The sequence below is a fragment of the Trichoderma reesei genome (assembly GCF_000167675.1).
Source record: "Trichoderma reesei QM6a unplaced genomic scaffold TRIREscaffold_8, whole genome shotgun sequence".
Classification (NCBI taxonomy): domain Eukaryota; kingdom Fungi; phylum Ascomycota; class Sordariomycetes; order Hypocreales; family Hypocreaceae; genus Trichoderma; species Trichoderma reesei.
In genome coordinates, this window is record NW_006711155.1 from 475,748 (window position 1) to 498,950 (window position 23,203).

Consider the following 23,203-nt stretch of genomic DNA (forward strand, 5'->3'; position numbering starts at 1 on the left):
TGTAGCTTTGTAGCAGCAGCAGCAAAAGGGCCTATACACGTTTTGTCCTCTGCTGGTGTGTGGTCCCTCTAGTTGCGTATCGTACCTAAATGATACAGCCAATCCCAGTTTCGACGGCCGGTTGGAAAGAGACAAGTCTCGATTTGAGGCTTGCTATCGTGTGACCTTGCATGTGAATTGTAGATAAGGCATCTGCAGGTAGGTCATTCCCAGTATCATAAGATACTGTCATGAGGTCTGCCAGTCGATCGATCTCTTCAAAAGCTCAACCCTACTGCATGTCTTTCAAATTTGATCCTGCCAAGACACGAATACAGGATCATGACTTGCAAGAGTCTGTTGGAAATAGAGAGAGAGAGGGAGAGAAAAAAAAAAAGGTCACGAACCTTCGTTTGATCGAAAAGCGCTGAATCCTGTCTGACAATCATCTGCACGCATCTCGATCTGTCTACATACCTGTGTAGGGAGATATTCAGGAACCACCCTACAGCCTTTCACATAACCTACATCCAGCATCGAGTCTCAGAGAAAGAACCAGCAATATTATTACTATATGAGAAGCCCCTTCCTCAGACAGTGAACAGAGAAATCAAGTGAAGAAAAAAAAAAAGCAAAAGTGGCAGCACCAACGCCTAACAAAACGCAATGGTCATGACTGCAGCTATACAATGCAAAACATCTATATATAAGTTCGTGACTTGAAATTCCACCACGTCACTATGCCATATAGAGACAGGGAAAAGCCTCCAGCCGTCAAAGTGGTTCTTACCCTCGAAAACACATCTCTGCGGGTGGGTGAGACGATGAGGGGAACCAAACGCATGTAAAAGAAAAACCTCCCTTCGTATAGAGTGACTCTTGTGAGAGTCCTATCGCTCCTTGTGGGATCTTGCGAATACTGAATCGCAGGCCATATAGCTTCAAGCTGATGCCAAATATCGTCTCAAATGCCCTTCACGCTCTTTCTTTTTTTTTGTTGTTGTTGTGAGTTTTGTGTCTGTTGTTGTCTGTTCACAGCAGAGGCCGATGTTTAGTGGGCGCCATTCGCCTCGCCGTTGGTAGCGGGAACGTCCTCGGCCAGGCCAATGAGAACGGAGTACTGTCCACCAGCGCCGGCACCGATAATCTTCTTGTCTCTCGTGGCAGTGTTGTCGATCAGGGTAGGGACGTGGATGTCGTCGATGGTGCCCTGGCCGGTCTGGTAGTTGCTCGAAAAGCCCCAGGAGTAGGCCTTGCCGTCCTTGCTAATGGCAAAGCTGTTGTCGGTACCGGCGGCAACGGCAACAATGCCAGAGAGCTCTAGAAAGATGGTTAGTATCTGTGCATAGTTAAAGTCAACAAAGTAGAGGGGAACAACGTACTTTCGTGCTTGGTGGGCTTGACCAGGATTCGAGCAGCGCCTCGCTCGTCGCGGATGACATACTCCTCGTCCACCTTGTCAATCTCCTCGAGCTCGAAGCCAACCTGGTAGCCATCGACACGGCCCCAAGTAAAGAGGTCTCCCTTGTCGGTGCAGGCCAGAGAGTGGTGAATGCCACCCTCGATGCTGGTGACGGTGTGGTCGGCGAGGAAGCTGATCTTGACGGGCTTGAGAATGACGGCATCGTCCTCGCCGGCGTTGCTCTCGACTCCAATCTCGCCAAAGTTGTTCAGGCCCCAGCCCCAGACGGCGCCGTCCTTGTCGATGGCGAAGCTGTGGTATGAGCCGCAGGCAATCTTGGCAATCTTGCCTCGGGGCAGGCCGACGCCCTGAGGGACGAGAGACGACATCTTGTTGCGCTCGATGATGCGGCGGCCGAGCTGGTTCTGCTGGCCGCAGCCCCAGGCGACGACGTTGCCCTTGTGGTCGAGGGCGAGGATGTGGTTGGCGCCGGAGGCGAGAGCCTTGATGTTCTTGAGGCCGGCAATGAGCGCGGGCCGCGTCTGCACTCTGACGTTCTCCGTGAAGCCCAGAATGCCGTCGCTGGAGCGGAAAGTGCCCCATCCATACACACGTCCGTCTTCCGTAAGCGCAAAGGAGGCGCTGTCACTGGCAACGACCTGGACGAACTTGGTGCCGGGCGCAAAGTTGTCCTCGGAGAGGGCAATGGGCGTGCTTTCCTTGGGGTTGATGCCGGTGTCGTCCTCATCCTCGGAGTCGGAGTCGTCAGCCTTGTCGGCATCGCGAAGTCCGCCCTCCCAGGTCGTGTCGCGACCCAGAGCGCCCTGGTCGTTGACGCCCCAGGTGAGGATCTTGTTGTCGCGGGTGAGGGCGACGGCGTGCATGCCGCCGCAAGCAATCTGCACAACGCCGACGGTCTTGGCCGACAGGTTCTCGTTGAGTCGAGGGCGCTTCACATCGATGGGCTTCTTGCCGCCGACGCGCTTGCTGCCCAGTCCAAGCTCGCCCGAGGTGCCCTCGCCGAAGACATAAATGTCCAGAACCTGGGTGGGAGCGTCGTTGATCTTCTTGCCAATCTCGGGGTAGGCCGACTTCTTGACCTTTGGGACGGCGGCGGCACGAGGCGCCTTTTCCGTCTTGCTCTTCTTGGGCTGGGGCTCCTCCACGACAACGTCCTGCTCGTTCTCGCTCTCCGTCTCTGAAGCCTTTCGCTTGTTGGTGGCGACGCCGTTCGTCTCGGGCTTGTCGTCCTCGGTCTTGTCGTCGACCTTGTCGTCAGTCTTGTTGTCCTTGTCGGCGGGTTTCGCGTCCACCTTGGCCGGTTTCTGCTCCTTCTTGACGGCCTTGGCGGCCTTGGCTGTTGTCGCCTTGGAGGCGGCGGCGGCGGTCTTTGAAGTCGCCTTTGCGCCAGTCTTGGTCGCGGCGGGCTTTTTGGCGTCGGAAGCCGCCTTGGAGGCAGCGGCCTTTGCTGCTTTGGGAGGCATCGCGACGCGCTGCTTGTCTGTGGCTGGTGGTGGTGGTGGTGTTGTTGCTTGATAAGCGAAGGGGGCAGGAAATGACGGGGGCGGGACGCTGCTGAAAAGCCGCGCAGTGAGTGACCAGGAGGCTTCAATTGCAGCGCCAGAAGCTGTGCGAAGCTGCAGAAACGAACAGGGCAAGTGATGATGAAGGAGGCAAAGAAGCGCAGGCTGCTCGATGGCCTGTGGGATGGCAGTTACAGTGTCTTATAGCAGCGGCTCACATCAATGGCAGGACGCGACAAGGTGAGATTTTTTGCCCAGCCCTGGTGGGTGGCACAGAGAAGTGGCCCCACACAAGGTAGGAACTCTCCCACAGCTCTTGCCCAAAGCGGATGACCGCCTTTGGTTTGTCCGGCAGTAAATCTGGCTGCAGCCAATCAGCGGCGCGTCCGGAGTCTTGCGCGGGCGGTGAATCGCAGCCCGACGTCAACACTCAGCCAGCAAGGGACACGATTGTGCTGACAGATGAATGAGATTTGGTTCAGAAGCTTCTCACTTTGTGCTCACGAGCGACTCATCGGGTTGGGCCTCTTCCCAATTGAGAATACGTAGCACGATCACTTGGTCATTGTTATTATTGTTGTTGTTTCTGCATCTTGTTATTGATGGATGTGATTGATCTTTGATCTGATTGTCTATTGCTACAAGAAAGGAAACCACATGATTCGTACACCGCAGCATCCAGCGCCTCAGACGGAACGTGGTGCCACCAAAACGCCCTTCCCAGGATTATCAGTCGAGTGTGCCATGACGATATGCAGCACAGCAACAACAACAACAATGGCACAGCCCAAGCCCGAAATAGCCCGTGTGCCCGCAGATTAGGCGACGGCCGACCTGCCAATCTCCTTGTCATGTCAAGCACGAAGCGGGCAGTTCTCCCGTGCCTAAATGCTGCGTAAGATGCATGCAACCCCATATATTGCTGCAAAAAAGGCCTGCAGCCAAATCAAGAACCAGCAGTAGTCCTGCATTCCAGTAACCCGCCCTGAACGCCGCCCTTGACCCGAGTCTCGCATGAATTAAAGAGTAAAAAAGAAAGAATGACCATGCAGGATGCTATGAGTGTCTAGCAGTGCACTTCGAGGTATTAGACTGTCCTCTTATTTGGAGTAGTTGGTAAAGTCGACCTCGTTGGCAGGGTTGTAGCCGCCATCTGCAGCCTTTTCGCAGGTACACGCAGCTTCACACGGCCCCAAAGTCAGCATACAGCTCACAAGAGACATCCGAACCCAACCTCACAAGCATGTCACTCACTGGCTGGTCGAGCGCCGCACTGGCAGGTCGAGCCTGAAACGGGCGCGTTCTCGGTCGCGGCCCGGTCGCAGGTGCACTGGCCGGCGGGACGAGCGCGGCACGAGCAGCGCGGGCCATCGACGGCATTCTCGGAGGAGGCGCTGGCGCAGGTGCAGTGAAGGGCGGATTGCTTGCCGCACGAGCAGGTGGCCTTTTGGGCTGTTGTGCTGTTAGTTTGGCGAGTTGACATGAGAAAAGGGTTGAATTTGAGGTTGCTAGGGCTTACCACAGGCGCATTCGGCGTCGGTGCCCTTGCGGCAGCAGGTGGAGGCCTTGGCTGTAGTCATTTTTGGTGGTGTTGATTTTGTCTGTGTGTGTGTTGTGTGTGTGTGATGAGAATGAGGGAGGAGTTGGTGATTGCTGAGGAAGCTGAAGATGATTCCTGGACTGCGAATTGATGGAGATGCTTGGTTAATGCCTTTCTAGGTAGAACCATTCAGCCAACCTGGGACGGACAATGACCTCTTTTGTACCTGAAGCTCATCCCAATTCAGCCTCGCCGCATCTGGCGGATGACACTCGCCTTGGGTCAGATTGCGTCGATGCTGATTGGCTCGCAGACCGCGGTGTGGCAGCTGACCAATCAGCGCCGCGACATTTCCAAGCAGGTGGCCACAGCCTTGAATATGGGCCTCCGCCATCAGACTATCGGGCGTGGATCGATGCTGCAAATCATTCGTTTTCATTGAGTCGTGGATTGATAGCTCGCACATGATTTGCCTGCTGGTGTTTTTGCGGCGTCGGGATTGGATGAGTTGTGGTGTGGCGAGTCCGGAGTCTGCAAGACGTTCCATGGTGAGATGCGGAAGCTACATGTACCTTACCCTGAAGAAGGGCCCTTTGCATCTGGTGCATGAACTGATGCAGAACATGGCTGCTAGCTGATTTGGATTGCGAGCTACTATTGTAGTTTGTTTAGATGGGCTGAATTATGATTGGTCTTTGCGGTTTGACACACAGCTGTTGTTAATCCAAGGTAGTACAACTAGACCAGGTTAACACATGTATTATTGGGTGATGTTCTTCGCCTTGTCGTGTGTCAAACACGTAGGTCAGATTGGCATAATCGAGAGGCATCTTTTATCTCACTCGGAAATTAAGCTCCCAGGCTAAAGTACTCCTACCTGTCATTCTACCTCTAAAGGGTATGTAGGTACCTGTGCGCACTGCTGATTGGGGTGTTATAAAGTGAGAGCAGTTGTCGTATACTACTATGTACTATCGTCTCGTGTATGCGTAGGGCTGGCCTATTTCTTCTACCCCATACCAAGACGGGTAGGGACACATCAATGGTATTACAATACTTCTAAATGTGTTCAGCAGAACATCATATGCCTTGTCTCACCAACTCCCATGCCATCATCAAATAATGTCTCCATAGTGCTGAACCTTTTCCGTCAGCGCGATACATGTAATCAATATCTTCCACTTTAGCTTATCGTGATGCCAACCCGCAAGGGTCACATCGCCGATGAGGGGATTCAAGCCTGCTAGCAGGCATCCGTCTCTCGCCATGCATCCGGACAAGGATATGCTGCTGAAACTGGTGACGCTACTCCGCCCAGGGTCGTATATCGCTGCTATTACAGGCCTCTACCAACATACATATACATTTGCTTGCGTCTGGGTTATCATTATTCCCATCTCCATTAGCCATGATACGTTGTCCTTCATGCCCAGAACCTGTGGTTGTAGTATCAACGAATCGACGTCGAATTTGACATACCTGGGCCTCGCATGACCCTGCATCCCGCGTAAGCCCGGAAGCCATCCGCCGTCTTCATTGACCCTCCGCGACGCGTCCATAGTACTGAACACGGAGCATGGCCGGCCTTGCTTTGGAATTACAAACGTCGAAACCTTCGCAATCTCCAACCCCGCCTCGGACTGTGTGCACATGTAGGCAATTGCTCCTCGTTCGCCAAGCCAGTGATGGCTCAATAGTAGTCTACTCTCCAGATCAAATGCTCGCCCCCCCTGGCCATCCGCCCCCCAATCTCCATCTCCCATGTCATACTCTTGTTTCTCTTAGTTTGGAAGAAACCTGGGGAAAACATGCCCTGATTCGTCGCGGGCCGTCTTAGCAGCGACTTTATCCGCCTTAGGCTTCGGTGGTTGAGCACGGCAATGGGGATCGATGCGGAGGGAGATGCGGAGATGGCGCACGCTACTCAAGTCTTCTAGCTGCCTATCCTTGTCTTTCGATCTAATGCTCTTTAGAGATTGATACCGAGAGGATGCTTGACAGCCGCGTCCCAGTACCGAACTTTGCGGAATCGTGAGTGGTGATTCTCTGTAGTGGATGGGTTCTAGATGCAGGGAAAGGTGTTGTTGGCCCAGCTCATAGCGGCTATTCCTCCTTTTGGGTTGCATTTCCAAGCCGTCTTCATGAAAACATACATACTGTCCTATGCAAGAACCAGCTAACCACCACCCCCCCCTGCCTGGCTTACATGGAATAGGAGGCGTAGAGCAGCAGAATGAGAGCTGCCATGTCACATCCCGGGAGAATTACGCTCTCTTGGCTGAGCGAAGCAGAACCGATCTGCATGTTACTCTGGATTTGATGCAGATACAGCTTCTATGCAGTTAGTTGGGTCATACTAGTGCAATTTTTCTCTTATAAGTGTCGGAGTTCCTTCGCTCGTGAGATTTTTTCCCTCCATCCCTCACACGCGGAAGGGAGCTCTCTTCAACTCATTTCAACCTCAATGTTGTAGACTTCGCAAGGACCAAGCAGATGGGATTGTCTTACTCAGAATGATTGTCAAGATGGCCCCCGAAACCAAGACCAAGGCCGAAATGATGACGCGGGACGTCCACCAGGCAGCGGAAAAGGGCCAAGCCGCTACTGATCAGTGAGAAGCGGTTCTAAACTCCTCGACAAGAGGCTCGCAGACTCTATATGAGTCGAATGGGCCACATGGTCAACTTTGACAGATTGCTAATCAGTTTGAATGATGCGTTAAAGATACGGCGAAGCCCTCGTCGCCTACGACCCCGTTGCCGAACGCAAGCTGCGGTTGAAAATCGACCTCTTCATCGTCCCAACCGTGTCGCTGCTCTATCTCTTTTGCTTCATCGACCGCTCCAACATTGGTAAAATGCTCTCTCTCTCGTATTTCATATCAAATCAGATCTTCATCAAGACAAAACATGGCCTCTGACGAAACCCTTCACAATTGTCATCCCGCAGGCAATGCCAAAATCGCCGGCCTCGCAAGCGACCTCCACCTCCAGGGCAACGACTACAACGCCATCATCTCCATCTTCTTCATCTCCTACATCGTCTTTGAGATCCCCGCCACGCTGGCCTGCAAGGCCGTCGGCCCCGGCTGGTTCCTGCCCCTGACCACCATCCTCTTCGGCGCCTGCTCCATCGCCACGGCCTACGTCAACACCATGAGCCAGGCCGCGGGCGTGCGCTTCCTGCTCGGCATCTTCGAGGCCGGCATGATGCCCGGAACGGCGTACTACCTCTCCCGCTGGTACCGCCGCTCGGAGCTCGCCTTCCGCCTGTCGCTGTACATTGTCATGTCCCCCCTCGCCGGCGCCTTCGGGGGCCTCCTGGCCTCGGCCATCCTCAAGCTCGACCACGTCGGCGGCGTGCGCTCCTGGCGCATGATCTTCGTCGTCGAGGGCATCATCACCATCGGCCTCGGCATCGTCGGCTTCTTCACCCTCACCGACCGCCCCGAGACCGCGCGCTGGCTGTCCCAGGCCGAAAGGGACCTCGCCGTCGCCCGCGTCAAGTCCGAGCGCGTCGGCGTCACCTCGTTCCTCGACAGCATGGACAGCACCAAGATCCGCCGCGGCATCCTCAACCCCGTCACCCTCAGCACCGCCTTCATCTTCCTCCTCAACAACATCACCGTCCAGGGGCTCGCCTTCTTCGCGCCCACCATCGTCGCCACCCTCTTCAGGGGCACCACCACCGTCCACCAGCAGCTGCTCACCGTGCCGCCCTACGTCGTCGGCGCCTTCTTCACAGTGTTTCTCCCGCTGCTCAGCTGGCGCCTCGACAGGCGGCAAATCTTCATCATCGCCTCCGCCCCCATGGTCATGGTCGGATACGCAATGTTCCTCGGCACCACGGAGCCAAAGGTCCGCTACGGCGCGACCTTTCTCATCGCCTCCTCGGCTTTCTCCTTTGGCGCCCTGACAAACGCTCAAGTTGCTGCAAACGTCGTTGGCGATACTGCGCGCAGCGCGGCCATTGCGACCAATGTCATGGCTGCGAACATTGGGGGGCTGATCAGCTCCTGGGCTTTCCTCCCGTTTGACGCCCCGAACTATCACATTGGAAACGGGCTCAACCTGGCTACGTCTGGGACCATTCTGGTGTTGAGCACGGTGACGCTGTTGTGGATGAAGCGCGACAACAAGAAGAGGGGGAGCAAGGATGTTGATGCTGAGTTGAGAGGCTTGACGCAGGAGCAGGTTGAGGCCTTGGACTGGAAGCATCCGGCTTTCCAGTGGAGGTATTAGATGCGTTGATAAAGACTTTGGATAAGTTAGGCTTGACATCTGTATCTGTAGTTGAAGATGTAAATGACATGGATTTGTACGATAATGATCATCAAGTGAAGAGGAGATACAGTCTAAAGTCCCTGTGAAGTTGTAGCGAGCCAGACACATTCACCCCATTGCCCCTCTCCAGCTTCGCAACGCTACGATGCAGTTCCTTGCCTTGGTTCCAAGCAGCATGGTAGCAGGGCTGCAACTGAGCAGAGAAAAATATCAAGCCAGTAGAATGCTTCATTTCAACTTATGCAAGATATTAATTAGCTACTTATATATGTAGTCTGCTTGTGCGAGTAAATGCAAATGGCTAATAGTACAGTTATTGATACAAGTCGTCAGATGCCGGTTGATGTATGAATCATCAGTAAATCAAGGATGCATCAGTTCAGCCCCCCGCCAAAGCCGTGGAATCGATCGCCCAAGCCCTGAAACGACTGATAATACCCTTCGTCCCAGTTCCCCAAGTCTCCATGTGGTGTGAGCTCCCCGGGGGCATAGAAGTGGTCCGTCATCGGAAAGCTGTTGCCAATGTCTCCATCATTGGGGTCCGCCACGTTGTTGTTCCAGGACTGGACAGCTACAGGGTTCATCGAGCCGCTGACGCCCATCGGAGGCATAAACGACATGTGACTTGAGAAGCTATGGTCCATCATTGCCACTGCCGACGGCGTAGGCAGTGCCGGGGGATCGAGGGCCAGGTTGCTCCCGCGCCTTCGGATATCCTCCTTGATAACGGTCCGCACATTGTCTCGAGGGCCGCTGAGGGCAGAGTTTCTGATGCTGTTGCTTTCCTCCGAGCACTCGTCACTCATCATGACCACCCCAGAATCGGGGCGGGGGAGTATATCTCTCCCCTTTCGAGGTACCATGGTCTGGAAGTTCTGTGCTCGAGGTGGCTCGCTTCTCTTGTTGCTGCGATTCGCGTAGGGCATGCTCTGAGCGGCGCCGATGCATCGTTCCACGGCCTCTATGAAGCACTGATGGAACTTGGTTGTCAGCGTCTCCAGCGTCTGAGGATTCGAAATCTTGTCGCGCAGCGAAGAATGCAAGGCCTCGAACGAGGACATGTAGTAATTGGAGAGCTCAAAGTGCTCAATGACGGGCGTAAAATCTGCAAGCCGACGTTAGCGTGTGTTTGCACGTTCCCAAGGCTCTTCACCGAGGGCTTGACAACTTACGGTATTGATGGATCTGGTGGTCCTCATCGTCTGGAAAGAGAATGTTCCAAATCTCCTTCCACTGTGCCTCGGGAGAAGCGCCGCTGACCCTTTTGCGAGACAACAGCTTGATCGAGGTAGTTCCGTCCACGCCAGACTCGGGATCGTGGTCCAGAATGTCGCACATCATCTCCTTAGGCAGGCGCTGGTGATCGCGAAGCTCTTTGCGGGTGTGGAAATCGCGGTTGCATCTGTCGCAAACGAACGCGGACGGGTCATCTCGTTTGTGCTGTTTGACAATGTGCTGCCTGCGCGGAAAGTGTCAGCATCGTTTGATAGGCATATGAGCTGCGTATGCGAGAGAATTATCGAGTGATTTTGCGTACCTCAGCTCAGCAAACTTGGGAAAGTATGTCATGGCACAGCTATGGTGGTCCCTGACATTGAAACGCGAAGGGTTCCTCTTTCTATAAGGACAGCTCAGGCGCAGATTCTCCTCATCCTTGGGGTTCGGTCGCATTTTCTTGGAAGGATTGTACCCCAGGCCCTCGCCGTCGCTGAATTCGCCTTCATCCTCATCCCCTCGGCCTTGCTTCTTTCTCTTGCCTCCGGACTGAGAGTCGCCAGCGCCGCTACCGCCCTGAGACGGCGTCGATGAGCTGCTTGAGGTCGACATGGCTTGCGTCATATCGGCGTCTGACGGTGCAGTCCAGAAACAGCTGCCCACATCGCCGACAAACTTGCAAACCAAGCTTCGCACCGCCGGGGTCACCTTGGACGCCTCCTCTTGAAGATCGATTCCAAATACCAGTTGCAGAGTATAGTCGAGAATGGCCTCAGTGTCCTGAAAGGAAACGTCATCTGATGCAGATGATGCCGTGTCCCACCTGGACGAGGTAGAGGTTTCAAGAGTAGCCGTCTCTAGCTGGGGCCACTCGTGAGAGTCTTCGGGTGTCGGACTCTCCTCTTCCTCCTTGATGGGAGAGACCTTTGATGAGCTGACGGCACAAGTCAATAATCATGAGCTCATGAGCTGCCTCTACAGATCTTCTGTGCTTGCCTTGTAGACTGCTTGAGGCAGTCGCCCTCGCCTACAGGAACAGGAGTGACTGGCGTGGCGACGTGAATCTCCCCTAGCTTCGCGCTGAGGTCTGGGTATCCTGCAAAAGCGAAGGCGTCGTCATCGTCATTGACGTGAGTTGAACAAGATCCCGTGGAGGATCGGTGCCGATGAAATACCCGGCTGGAGGGGCGCGAAGCGTCGGCAGGGTAGCCGCAGAAGATGTCGCTGAGATCGCTGGCGTAACTCGTGCTGATGGGGCTGGCCAGCGTCGAGTGCGAGTAGGTAGTGGCAGAGTCGGGCACGTTTGCAGACGAGATGCTGCTCCTCGTCGATGCCGTTCTTGAGCGCAGGCGAAATGTATTCGGCGGAAAGTGTAGGCTCTCAGGGAAGTGTTTCCGTTGGCCAAAGGTGACGGAGAGACTTTGGCTCTCGTTTCCGGACTGAGTTGCGGCCAAGGGCTTGTCGCTGAGCGAGTCTTTGATTCGCGAATCCCGCTGCAAATGTAACGGTATGTGGTTGACAGTGATGCCTGGTCTGCGATCTCCCTGTTCGATTGGGGTTTCGGCCATGGAGTGAGCCGCCGAGAAGCTGGCTCTTCGTAGTGTCATGAAGTGCTAAGGACGGTAATTTGTTGTTATACAAGGGCAATTTTGGCTTGCGGAAAGCACCAGACTCTGTCCAAGTGTCAGTGTTTTGCTCACGGCGCCATAATGAAAGACGATGATGGACGAATAAGGCAGACAGCAGAAAAGGGAAATAAACAAAAAGAAGAGGTAAGAAAAATAAACCAACTTACATGCAGATCAGAAGTTTATGCGTACTCAAAGGAAAGAAAGAGAAGAGAATAGAGAAATGAAAGAGAGGCTGCCTCTCCAGAACGCCTTGTCGTCGATAGGTGCGACATGCCTAATACTATATCGGCGGCCCTCGTCCGTCTTTGTATCGCGACATCGCGGCGCTGGGAATGCCTCGCGGACCGCTAAAGTCCCCAACCTGGATGCCTTCGCCAGGCCCCAGTCTGCAGTCCTGGACGATTGCCTACTGGCTCTAGTGTCTTGCATTGGACCATGCCTTTGCCCAGCCGGGGCATGCGACGGCATCCTTCGTGGGGACGAGCCACGGAGCTGCGCCTCTGATTCGCTCATGGTGACGGCTGTTGCATGGGGAGCACTGCTGACCCAGGCAGAGACGATCTGGCAAGGCAGCCCTATGGTTCGCATCTTGACAGACGCCAGTCAGTGGCCGAGTCCTGGGTCATCGATCTTGTTGGGGCCCTCCTGATGGGGCGTCGCAGTCCAGGGATGCCTCTGGCTGGGCAGCCAAACGCGGCAAGAGGGAACCGGACAAGAACGGCCTAGAAGGCCAGAAGAGCACCTCATCTCGTCGTGTGGAGGAGGCTGCTGGGGGGGTCTTGGCCGGTAAGCGCCAGCTGATCGCTGTCCGTCATCGTCCCATTGTTTCGATGGCTCCCCTGGGAAGGATGCGCCGTAATCTCTGATCCAGCGGGACGGCGCGCATTAGCTGAGCGCGTACGGAGGCAGGACGGATGGAGTGCGTGCTCATCGCAATTTCGAGTCGCCGCTGTTATGGTTGCTGCTGATGATGATGGTGGAAGAACGATAACAGTTGAAGTCTTGATAATGGCCAGACGGGGCAGATGAGGAGGGATGAAAATAGAAATAGCGTGGGACAAGTCGAGAGCTCCTGCCTTGTCGGTGACTGATGGCGGCTGCCGTGGACTTGCTCTCCATTTTGATGCCCTGTTTATCTGGCATCTCTTTTGGTTCCTGTCTTCTTGTTGGCTCATGGAGACGAACGGGAGAATCACGGAGGCCTTGGATGGGCCTTGATTTTCAGGCCTTGAGACTCTGCTGTCTGTTGCCTTGGGCTCAACTTTGCGCAGGTAGATGCGGGTATCATGGCTTGTAAGCTCCAGCTTCAGGTTGCTTTGCAGAGGTACTGGAGGTCGGTAGCGGCTAAGACAATATCAATTCAACTTCCAGCATGTTCAGTATAAAGAGATGAAAGGGACTTGTTATCGAGCAAGAGATGTATATTGCGACGCAGCTAGTTAAACCGAGATAGAATCATAATATCGACACAATCACGGCATTCTCGAGTTGTCAAGTCTTCGAGATAGAACAGTTCACAACTCCATCTCACAACCACTCAACCATGAGCTCTCAGCAGCCGACCAACCAGACCCAGCACAACGGCACCACGCACTCAGCTGGACCCGGAGCCTCAAGCCGCTCCCCCTCCAGGTGAGTCTATGCCCCTACAGCCGCTAGCCACCGCTAGCTCCCGGGGCTCCATCCCCCCCAAGCATTCACTGGCAACCGCATAAACTCGGCTACGTCCGCTAACGCACGCCATTGATCGTCCGCAGCACAGCCATGCTCTCCAGGTTTCTCTACGACAGGACAGGCGTCCCAGATCGCCTGGTGGCGCGATCGTACAATGCGGCGACTCCAGGCCCGGGATTTGAGGGCGATGCAGCTGAGCTGGAGCGGTACATGTCGCAGAGTTCCGCTGGTGTACAAGGCAGCGGGTCGACAGCCAGGCGGGCGTGAGGTCGGGACGAACGAGCCGGGGACGGATACGAAGCATAGATAGCTATATTTGTACGATAAGATGCATGCAGATACGGGATGGATGTCGATTTCTTGTAAAATCAGAATGTTTCATTATTTGGTAGCAACTAGTTTGTACACATATTGACGATTGATACCTAGGCTTCGGTTTTGAGCGTCCAATGTCATGACACGCTGGCTGGCCAGCGCTCTTGAAGGATGCAGACTAAGGCAGGGTGCTTCGGGCTCGTGCTGCTTGGGTTGGCTATCAGACGGGCGCATTCTTGAGTTTGCTGGGCTCCTTGCTATTCTTGGATGCACTCTAGCATGTACAATGGGTTCTAGAATCACTTGAGCCTCAACTTCTGTTATCTCTGCGAGTGACGTGTGGGCAAGCTGGTGGCTAGCCTACCAACACTCACCAAGGGACTCGACTCGAGCATCAAGGCCACAACTATAGTACCTAAGTAGTCTGAAAGAAAAGGGGTATCATTCATTCATCAATCTCTATGGTATGTAATGCGACAAGGTCTAACAGATCCGTCCAAGTAGTCCGCTACCAACTACTCACGAAACCGCCTGGGCTAGCTTTCTGCGCTTGTTCCTTTCGTCTTGCTCTGCTAGTACTCGAGCCGTCAACGTCGCCGCCATCGAGTTGTTGATACCTTTGATCCTCGCGTCGGGTTCTTTCTTCGCGCGGCTGGCATCGCTCTTCTTGGCCTTTTCGTCCTTCTTCTCTGCGCTTCCCTCCTCCTCCTCTGCCGCCTCTCCGGCCTTCCGCTTCTTCTTCTTCTCCGACTTGCCCTTCTTGAGCGTATGAGTCAGGCCGTTTGCCTGCAAGTCTTCTATGCGCTTCTGCAACCTGTCTAGTTCTTTCTCAGCAGTTGGCAGGATAGAAATCACATTCTCCTGGGTGAAGGCTTCTCCACACTCTGGGCAGGCCTCTGCTTTGATCTCTGTAATGGCAACCTCTGCAAATACGTGGCCACACGGCACCAGATAGACGGCCTTTGTCGCCGGTCCCATCTCCTTCATGGATATCGGGCAAGCCCATTTGTCGCCAGTCTTGGAAAACTTGAGCTTCACCACATCGCGCAGCGAGCGGATGCCCAGGGCTGCCGGGGTCACTTCGTTGGGGTCATCGGAGGGCATCAGTCCGTTGAGGATGGCTTCGTAGTTGTATAATCGCCCCCGCCAGTCCGAAACGACAGAATCAAAGTCGAGCGGCGTGTCGCTGAGGGCGCAGTGAGCCCACGCATGGGCGAGAGACTCGAGGGCTGTCGCCTTCATTTCTGAGACTGTAGGGGCACGCGCCGCGTTCTTGACGAGCTCGCGGCGCTTGGGGATGGAGCCGCCGTCGTTACCCATGGCTGCTGGCCGTGACGATTGTATGCGATGAATCAGGTTTCGGGATCAGGTCTGTGTGCTGAATCGTCGCTTGCGGTGGCGGCAATTGGAAACGATGTTTAGAAATGCGTTTGCTTGTGGCGGAACTCGGAAGAAAGGCTGTGATTGGGACTGAAGAGGTGCCTTGAGCTAGCCGTGCAGGTGAGATGCTAGCGGCCCACCTCTGCCGTTATCGATAGCACTTTCCGAGCCTCATGTGCCAGCTCCGTGCTAGCACCCAGTCTCACAAACTGTAGAATTCCCCCACACGCTCCCCGCAGCATACAGTGCCTGTATAGTGCCGGCAAACGCGCAGTGATTCAATCCTCCAAGCTCTGAAGCTAACGGGCCTTTCCTTGTCCTACCCAACCTTCATTAATCCGACAAGGCAGCTTGTCGGGGGCATCATGACAACGTGACCTTGGGTTGCCAGCGAGGCATTCCTTTCGTTTGTGTCACAACCCTCTATCGTTATCCCCCCCCACGGCGACCCTCTACGAATCTTTTATCTCCTTCGCAGCAGCGACGTCTATCGCGCGTCATTCCGTTTCCTGAGTGCGCTTTTGATTGCGCTCTCGACCTCGACCTCGTAGTCGCCCCTCTGCGGACTCCAGCGCTGGTGCGGTACATGCGGTGCTTCTGTTGAAGCTCCAGCCGACTCGGGGACGATGGCGCAGGCACAGCAGGTCGCCCTTGAGCGACTCGACTACATCACGAGGGGATTGCGGTCAAGGTGAGGGCCCGCACGATGGAGGGGGATGCTTTGCCCATGGTGGTTGATGGAAGAATGACGCCGCTGACCAGATGCCCGCCCCCAGAGCCAACGATGACGTGCGCAAACGAGCCGCAATCCAACTTCGAGAGCTGGTGACTGTGTGCCACCGAGGTAAGGCCGTGTCGAGCCCCTTCTCCGACGTCTCCAGAGCCGTCCCATTAACCGCCGTGCAGACCTCAGCCCCGAGCAGTTCCTCACCTTCTACAACAACGTCAACAACAAGATCACCCAGCTCATCACACATGGCAGCGACTCTGCGGAGAGGCTGGGCGGCATCTATGCCCTGGACGCCCTCGTCGACTTCGAGGGCGTCGACGTGGCGGCAAAGTACACCCGATTCACTCAGAACCTTAAAACCATCCTCCGTGGCAAGGACACCATGCCTATGCGGCATGCTGCGATTGCTTTAGGGAAACTTTGCCGCCCAGGAGGGGCCATGATCTCAGAGCTGGTCGATTCCGAGGTGAATACCGCGCTCGAGTGGCTGCAGAACGACCGAGTCGAGGAGCGTCGATACAGCGCCGTGCTCGTCCTGCGTGAGCTCGCGCGGAATGCCCCTACCCTCATGTATCAGTATATCCCAACCATTTTCGACTGGATCTGGGTTGGCCTTCGCGATCAGAGGCAGCTCATCCGTGAAACCTCTGCTGAGACCGTCAGCGCCTGCTTCCGCATCATTCGCGAGCGAGACCAGGAGATGAAGCAGATATGGATGAGCAAGATCTACAACGAGGCGAGACAGGGTCTCAAAGTCAACACGGTCGAGTCAATCCACGCCTCATTGCTTGTGTTGAAGGAGCTCCTGGAACAGGGAGGCATGTTCATGCAGGAGCATTACCAGGAGGCTTGCGAGATCGTCTTCAAGCACAAGGATCACCGCGATCCGGTCACGCGAAAGACGGTGGTGCTGCTGATACCGGACCTGGCTAGCTACTCACCAGCCGACTTCGCCCAGTCATGGCTCCACAAGTTCATGGTCTATCTTTCTGGCATGTTGAAGAAGGACAAGGAGCGCAATGATGCTTTCCTCGCCATCGGAAACATCGCAAACTCCGTCAAGAGCGCCATTGCCCCTTATCTGGACGGCGTTCTCATCTACGTGAGAGAAGGCCTCAGCGTGCAGTCTCGCAAGAGGGGCTCCGTGGATCCGGTCTTTGACTGCATCAGCCGCCTTGCCGTCGCCGTCGGCCAGACGCTCAGCAAATACATGGAAGCCCTTCTTGACCCCATCTTTGCCTGCGACTTGACGCCCAAATTGACGCAAGCCTTGGTCGACATGGCGTTCTATATCCCTCCCGTCAAGCCCATTATCCAGGAGAGGCTACTGGACATGCTGAGCATCGTCCTTTGTGGCGAACCCTTCAAGCCTCTCGGCGCGCCCCAGCCAAACACTCTGACCGCGGTGCCCACAATCACCAAAGACGCCAAAGATCCGCAAGCATATGAAAACCGCAAGACGGAGATCAAGCTTGCCTTGAACACTCTGGGGAGCTTCGACTTCTCCGGCCACGTTCTCAACGAGTTTGTCCGAGACGTCGCTATCAAGTACGTTGAGGACGAAGATCCGGAAATTCGAGAGGCCGCGGCTCTCACTTGCTGTCAGCTCTACGTTCGGGATCCGATTGTCAACCAGACTAGTTATCATGCGCTGCAGGTCGTTGGAGACGTGATCGAAAAGCTGCTCACCGTGGGAATTTCCGACCCGGAGCCAAACATTCGGCGAACGGTGCTAGCCGCTCTCGACGAACGATTCGATCGTCACCTGGCCAAGGCGGAAAACATTCGGATCCTGTTCTTCGCGCTCAACGACGAGGTCTTCTCCATCAGAGAGGTAGCGATTTCAATCATCGGTCGCCTTGCGAGATACAACCCGGCATATGTTATTCCGTCCCTGCGCAAGACCCTCATCCAGATGCTTACCGAACTCGAGTTCTCCGATGTGGCCCGGAATAAGGAGGAGAGCGCTAAGCTCCTGAGCCTCTTGGTTCAAAACGCACAGTCGCTCATCAAGCCATATGTCGAGCCGATGATCTCCGTTCTTCTCCCCAAGGCCAGTGACCCTAGCCCAACGGTCGCTGCCACCATCCTAAAGGCCATCGGAGAGCTGGCTACTGTCGGCGGCGAGGATATGCTGCCATACAAAGATCGTCTGATGCCGCTCGTTATCGATGCTCTGCAAGATCAAAGCTCAAACATCAAGCGAGAGGCGGCCCTCCACTCCCTAGGCCAGCTGGCGAGCAATTCAGGATATGTCATTCAACCATACTTAGAGTATCCCCAATTGTTGGAAATTCTACAAGCCATCATTAGGACAGAAGATCAGAGAGGGCCCTTGCGCCAAGAGACCATCAAGCTGATGGGTATCTTGGGTGCGCTGGATCCGTACAAACATCAGGTGAGCACAGCGGGCCCCTTTCTCCCTACATAACCACCCCCTTTCCCAAAGAGCATCTAGAGAAGAACGTTGAGTTGGCTAATTGCAGGATGCAGCAGGTCGAGGAAAAGACGCCCGATTCGCAACGACGCTCAGAGTCTAACCAGTTGACGGATATATCGTTGATGATGACTGGATTGACCCCGTCTAACAAGGAGTATTTCCCGACCGTTGTCATCAACGCGCTCCTCCAAATTCTCAAGGACCACTCCCTGGCGCAACATCATGCTGCAGTCATCGAGGCGATTATGAACATCTTTCGAACTCTGGGATTGGAATGCGTGTCGTTCTTGGATAGAATCGTCCCTGCATTTCTACTTGTCATTCGATCGTGCCCTCCTACACGCTTAGAGTCATACTTTAACCAGCTTGCGACGTTGGTCAGCATTGTACGACAGCACATCCGGAACTACCTCCCTGAAATCGTGGACATACTACAGGAATACTGGCACAAGTCCGGCTCATTGCAGACTACGATCCTTTCCCTGGTCGAGGCCATCTCTCGATCTCTCGAGGGCGAGTTCAAGATCTACCTGGCTTCACTCCTCCCTCTGATGCTTGGAGTACTGGACAAGGATGTGTCCACAAAGCGAACACCCTCTGAGAAGGTATTGCACGCATTTCTGGTCTTTGGAGCGAGTGCGGAAGAATACATGCACCTCATCATTCCCGTGATTGTCAGGACCTTTGAAAAGCAGGGACAGCCAACCTTTATCAGGAAGCAAGCGATCGACACCATTGGCAAGATATCCCGCCAGGTGAACCTGAACGATTTTGCGGCCAAGATTATCCATCCTCTGACGAGAGTGCTTGATATGGGAGAGCCGACGTTGAGGCTGGCTGCACTCGATACCCTCTGCGCCCTGGTGCAGCAGCTTGGAAGGGACTATATCCATTTTATGGGAACTGTGAATAAGGTCATCAACCAGCACCAGATCCAACATCAGAACTATGATCTCCTTGTCAGCAAGCTGCAGAAAGGAGAAGTTCTGCCGCAGGACTTGACATCAGACGCACGACTGTTGGACATTGGAGATGAGACGCCCTTTGCGGATCTGGGCACGAAGAAGCTGGAGATGAACGCAATTCACCTCAAGGCTGCCTGGGACACCAAGGGGAAGTCAACAAAGGAGGATTGGCAGGAGTGGCTACGACGCTTCAGCACTACGCTTCTCACGGAGTCGCCCAACCACGCCCTGAGAGCGTGCGCCAGCCTCGCGAGCGTGTACCTGCCTTTGGCCCGAGAGCTCTTCAACTCGGCGTTTGTCTCATGTTGGAGCGAGTTGTATGAGCAATTCCAGGACGAGTTGATACAGAATATCGAGAGCGCCATCAAGTCGGAAAATGTCCCGCCGGATTTGCTGGGCCTCTTGCTCAACCTGGCCGAGTTCATGGAGCACGACGACAAGGCACTGCCCATCGACATCAGAGTTCTGGGCAGAGAGGCTGCTCGCTGTCACGCCTACGCAAAGGCCCTGCACTACAAGGAGTTGGAATTCTTGCAGGACCAGAGCAGTGGTGCTGTTGAAGCCCTGATTGTTATCAACAACCAGCTGCAGCAGTCGGACGCCGCCATTGGTATTCTGCGGAAAGCTCAACTGTACAAGGAAGGCATCCAGCTGCGCGAGACGTGGTTCGAGAAGCTCGAGCGGTGGGAGGAAGCCTTGGCGTCGTACAACAAGCGCGAGAAGGAGGTGCCTGCTGACCAGCCCATCCCCATTGATATTGTCATGGGCAAGATGCGCTGTCTCCACGCCTTGGGTGAGTGGGACGCGCTCGCCAGCTTGACCGGCAGCACATGGGCGAACTCGGCCCCTGAAGTGCAAAGAATGATTGCGCCGCTCGCCACGGCGGCCGCTTGGGGTCTCGGAAAGTGGGATTCGATGGATAACTACCTCTCGTCCCTTAAGAGATACTCTCCGGATCGATCATTCTTTGGCGCCATCCTCGCCCTGCATCGCAATCAGTTTAGGGAGGCTATTGCCTGCATCGAGCAGGCTCGAGAGGGCTTGGATACCGAACTCAGTGCTCTCGTCAGCGAATCGTACAACCGAGCGTACCAGGTCGTCGTCAGAGTGCAGATGCTTGCCGAGCTGGAAGAGTTGATTGTGTACAAGCAGTGTGACGAGAGGAAGCAGGCCACCATGCGCAAGACCTGGGAGACCCGACTGGAAGGCTGCCAACGCAACGTGGAGGTCTGGCAGCGCATGCTGCGGCTGCGTGCCCTGGTGATCTCTCCCGCAGAGAACATTCGCATGTGGATCAAGTTCGCCAACCTCTGTCGCAAGTCGGGCCGCATGGGACTGGCCGAGAAGTCGCTGAAGCAGCTTATTGGCTCTGATGCACCGCTTGAAGCCTTGATTCCGTACTGGAACGACACTAAGGGTGACAGGCAAGCAGCGGCAGCACCACGCAACGTCCCGCCCGCCCAGGTCATTTACGGCATGCTCAAGTACCAATGGGAGCTTGGCCAGCAGCCAAGCATGAAGGCCTCCGGGACCGCCGAGAGGACTCTGTACTGCCTGCAGCGCTTCACCAACGACTCGGCCCATCGTCTCGACGTCGCAAAGGCTCACCTCACTGCTCAAGCGGGAAGCGAAGTGAACTTGCCGCTCGAGTACGGCTTCCAGAATTCAGTCGATCCATCCGTCATGAGCCCACAAACCCAGCGCGCCTTGGTCGACCAGACGGTGCTGCTGGCCAAGTGCTACTTGCGGCAGGGCGAGTGGCAGATTGCTCTCAACAAGGACGACTGGCAATACACCAAGATCCAGGACATTCTGTCCTCGTACTCGCAGGCCACCAAGTACAACCCCCGCTGGTACAAGGCCTGGCACGCCTGGGCGCTTGCCAACTTTGAGATTGTTCAGACCTTGGCCGCTAGAGGCGAAGGGCAACTCACAAGGGCTGACCAGTCGATGATTATCGAGCACGTCGTGCCGGCTATCCAGGGCTTCTTCAAGTCCATCGCGCTATCCGCCGGCAGCTCGCTCCAAGACACGCTGCGTCTGTTGACGCTGTGGTTCACGCACGGAGGCAACTCGGACGTGAACACGGCTGTGACGGAGGGCTTCGCCAACGTCAGCATCGACACTTGGCTGGAGGTGATACCTCAACTCATTGCTAGAATCAATCAGCCAAACAAGCGTGTGCAGCAGTCGGTACACAATCTCCTGGCCGACGTGGGTCGGGCGCACCCGCAGGCGTTGGTCTATCCACTCACCGTCGCCATGAAGTCGTGGCAGAACAGTCGACGGTCGAGGTCGGCGGCGCAAATCATGGACAGCATGCGCCAGCACAGCGCCAACCTCGTCGCCCAGGCAGATACGGTCAGCCATGAGCTCATTCGAGTGGCGGTGCTGTGGCACGAGCTCTGGCACGAGGGTCTGGAGGAGGCCTCGCGCCTGTACTTTGGCGATCACAACATCGAGGGCATGTTTGCGGCACTGGAGCCGCTGCACGAACAGCTGGAGAGAGGGCCGGAGACCCTTCGGGAGATATCATTCGCGCAGGCCTTTGGGCGCGACCTCAAAGAGGCGCAAGACTGGTGCCACCAGTACGAGACGAGCAGAGATGTCAATGACCTGAACCAAGCCTGGGATCTGTATTATCAAGTGTTTCGCCGAATCACCAGGCAGCTGCCTCAGGTCACAAGCCTTGAGCTTACATACTGCTCTCCTAAGCTGCTGAACGCCAGGGACCTCGATCTAGCCGTTCCGGGAACATACAGGAGTGGGCAGCCCATCGTGAGGATAATGTCCTTCGATTCGACCTTTACTGTCATCAACTCGAAGCAGAGGCCGAGAAAGCTTAACATTAACGGCAGCGATGGCGTCTCGTACGCCTTTTTGCTCAAGGGCCACGAGGATATCCGGCAGGACGAGCGCGTGATGCAGCTGTTTGGCCTTTGCAACACGCTGCTGGCAAACGACTCGGAGTGCTACAAGCGGCACCTCAACATCCAGCGCTACCCTGCCATTCCGCTGTCGCAGAACTCGGGATTGCTGGGCTGGGTCCCGAACAGTGACACTTTGCACGTGCTCATCCGAGAGTACCGCGAAAGCCGCAAGATCCTGCTCAACATTGAACATCGGATCATGCTGCAGATGGCGCCCGACTACGACAACCTCACGCTCATGCAAAAGGTGGAGGTGTTTGGGTATGCCCTGGACAACACCACCGGGCAGGACCTTTACCGAGTCTTGTGGCTCAAGTCCAAGTCATCCGAGGCCTGGCTGGAGCGGCGGACAAACTACACCCGCTCCTTGGGCGTCATGTCCATGGTCGGCTACATCCTGGGTCTGGGAGATCGCCACCCTTCGAATCTGATGCTGGACCGCGTGACCGGCAAGATCATTCACATTGACTTTGGCGACTGCTTCGAGGTTGCCACGAAGCGCGAAAAATATCCCGAGAGGGTGCCTTTCCGACTGACTCGCATGTTGACGTATGCTATGGAGGTTAGCAACATCGAGGGAAGTTTCAGAATCACATGCGAGCACGTCATGAGGGTGTTGCGAGACAACAAGGAGAGCGTCATGGCTGTGTTGGAAGCGGTAAGTGAAACCACAGCGGTTTACCTCTCATAAAAAAAAAAAAGAAAAAAAAAAAAGGGGGCCCCTGGCTAATCATCTTTTTTACAGTTCATTCACGACCCTCTGCTCACCTGGAGACTTACCAATGCGGCCTCTCCAACTGGCCCCAACTTCCGTTCTGAACGCGAAGTGGCGCTGGCCGGTCCGCACGCCATGCGAGCGCGACGCCAGTCCATCCTGGACGCCGACGTGGCTCCTTCTGAACTCATGGCAAACGTCGAGGCTTCAGCGCCCCCCATGGCTAGGAACAGGGCCCGCACGAACAGCTCGGCGGTTCCAGAAGGCGCGCAGGCCAACGGCGCGGAGGAGAGAGAGAGCCAAAACGCCAGGGCGATTGAGGTGCTCGACCGAGTATCTCAGAAGCTTACGGGACGCGACTTCAAGCCTAATGAGGAACTAGACGTCATCAACCAGGTGAACAAGCTCATCATTGAGGCTACCAAGTTGGAGAATCTGTGTCAACACTATATTGGATGGTGTAGCTTCTGGTAGTCCAAAG

General features: G+C 55.2%; 7 protein-coding genes across 7 annotated transcripts; 2 read left to right on the forward strand and 5 right to left on the reverse strand.

Moving 5' to 3' along the window:
* Positions 1 to 1,030: 1,030 nt before the first annotated feature.
* Positions 1,031 to 2,995, reverse strand: TRIREDRAFT_121606 (uncharacterized protein; the record flags this gene model as incomplete). The annotated part of the gene is made up of 3 exons (XM_006965044.1): positions 2,695 to 2,995; positions 1,362 to 2,622; positions 1,031 to 1,299 (listed from the first exon to the last, which is right to left on the reverse strand). Exons 1-3 carry the CDS (start codon positions 2,863 to 2,865, stop codon positions 1,031 to 1,033), a joined length of 1,701 nt encoding a protein of 566 aa, XP_006965106.1. The 5' UTR covers positions 2,866 to 2,995.
* Positions 2,996 to 4,004: 1,009 nt separating this feature from the next.
* On the reverse strand, positions 4,005 to 4,484 carry TRIREDRAFT_22201 (uncharacterized protein; the record flags this gene model as incomplete). Its single annotated transcript, XM_006964777.1, has 3 exons — positions 4,005 to 4,084; positions 4,159 to 4,356; positions 4,424 to 4,484. The coding sequence occupies 3 exons, from the start codon at positions 4,482 to 4,484 to the stop codon at positions 4,005 to 4,007; spliced, it is 339 nt and encodes a 112-aa protein (XP_006964839.1).
* Positions 4,485 to 4,670: 186 nt separating this feature from the next.
* TRIREDRAFT_106900 (uncharacterized protein) lies at positions 4,671 to 4,991 on the reverse strand (the record flags this gene model as incomplete). The annotated part of the gene is made up of 1 exon (XM_006965045.1): positions 4,671 to 4,991. A coding segment is annotated over one exon (321 nt), but the record flags the coding sequence as incomplete, so codon positions are not given.
* A 1,978-nt stretch (positions 4,992 to 6,969) lies between these two features.
* Positions 6,970 to 8,685, forward strand: TRIREDRAFT_121608 (uncharacterized protein; the record flags this gene model as incomplete). Its single annotated transcript, XM_006964893.1, has 3 exons — positions 6,970 to 7,055; positions 7,169 to 7,296; positions 7,394 to 8,685. 3 exons carry the CDS (start codon positions 6,970 to 6,972, stop codon positions 8,683 to 8,685), a joined length of 1,506 nt encoding a protein of 501 aa, XP_006964955.1.
* Positions 8,686 to 9,101: 416 nt separating this feature from the next.
* TRIREDRAFT_60981 (uncharacterized protein) lies at positions 9,102 to 11,510 on the reverse strand (the record flags this gene model as incomplete). The annotated part of the gene is made up of 4 exons (XM_006965046.1): positions 9,102 to 9,832; positions 9,900 to 10,186; positions 10,265 to 10,866; positions 11,001 to 11,510. The coding sequence occupies 4 exons, from the start codon at positions 11,508 to 11,510 to the stop codon at positions 9,102 to 9,104; spliced, it is 2,130 nt and encodes a 709-aa protein (XP_006965108.1).
* A 2,571-nt stretch (positions 11,511 to 14,081) lies between these two features.
* TRIREDRAFT_61229 (uncharacterized protein) lies at positions 14,082 to 14,882 on the reverse strand (the record flags this gene model as incomplete). Its single annotated transcript, XM_006965047.1, has 1 exon — positions 14,082 to 14,882. One exon carries the CDS (start codon positions 14,880 to 14,882, stop codon positions 14,082 to 14,084), a length of 801 nt encoding a protein of 266 aa, XP_006965109.1.
* A 502-nt stretch (positions 14,883 to 15,384) lies between these two features.
* TRIREDRAFT_121610 (phosphatidylinositol 3-kinase-like protein) lies at positions 15,385 to 23,196 on the forward strand (the record flags this gene model as incomplete). The annotated part of the gene is made up of 5 exons (XM_006964894.1): positions 15,385 to 15,633; positions 15,719 to 15,786; positions 15,849 to 18,070; positions 18,169 to 22,665; positions 22,753 to 23,196. Exons 1-5 carry the CDS (start codon positions 15,569 to 15,571, stop codon positions 23,194 to 23,196), a joined length of 7,296 nt encoding a protein of 2,431 aa, XP_006964956.1. The 5' UTR covers positions 15,385 to 15,568.
* Positions 23,197 to 23,203: the final 7 nt, after the last annotated feature.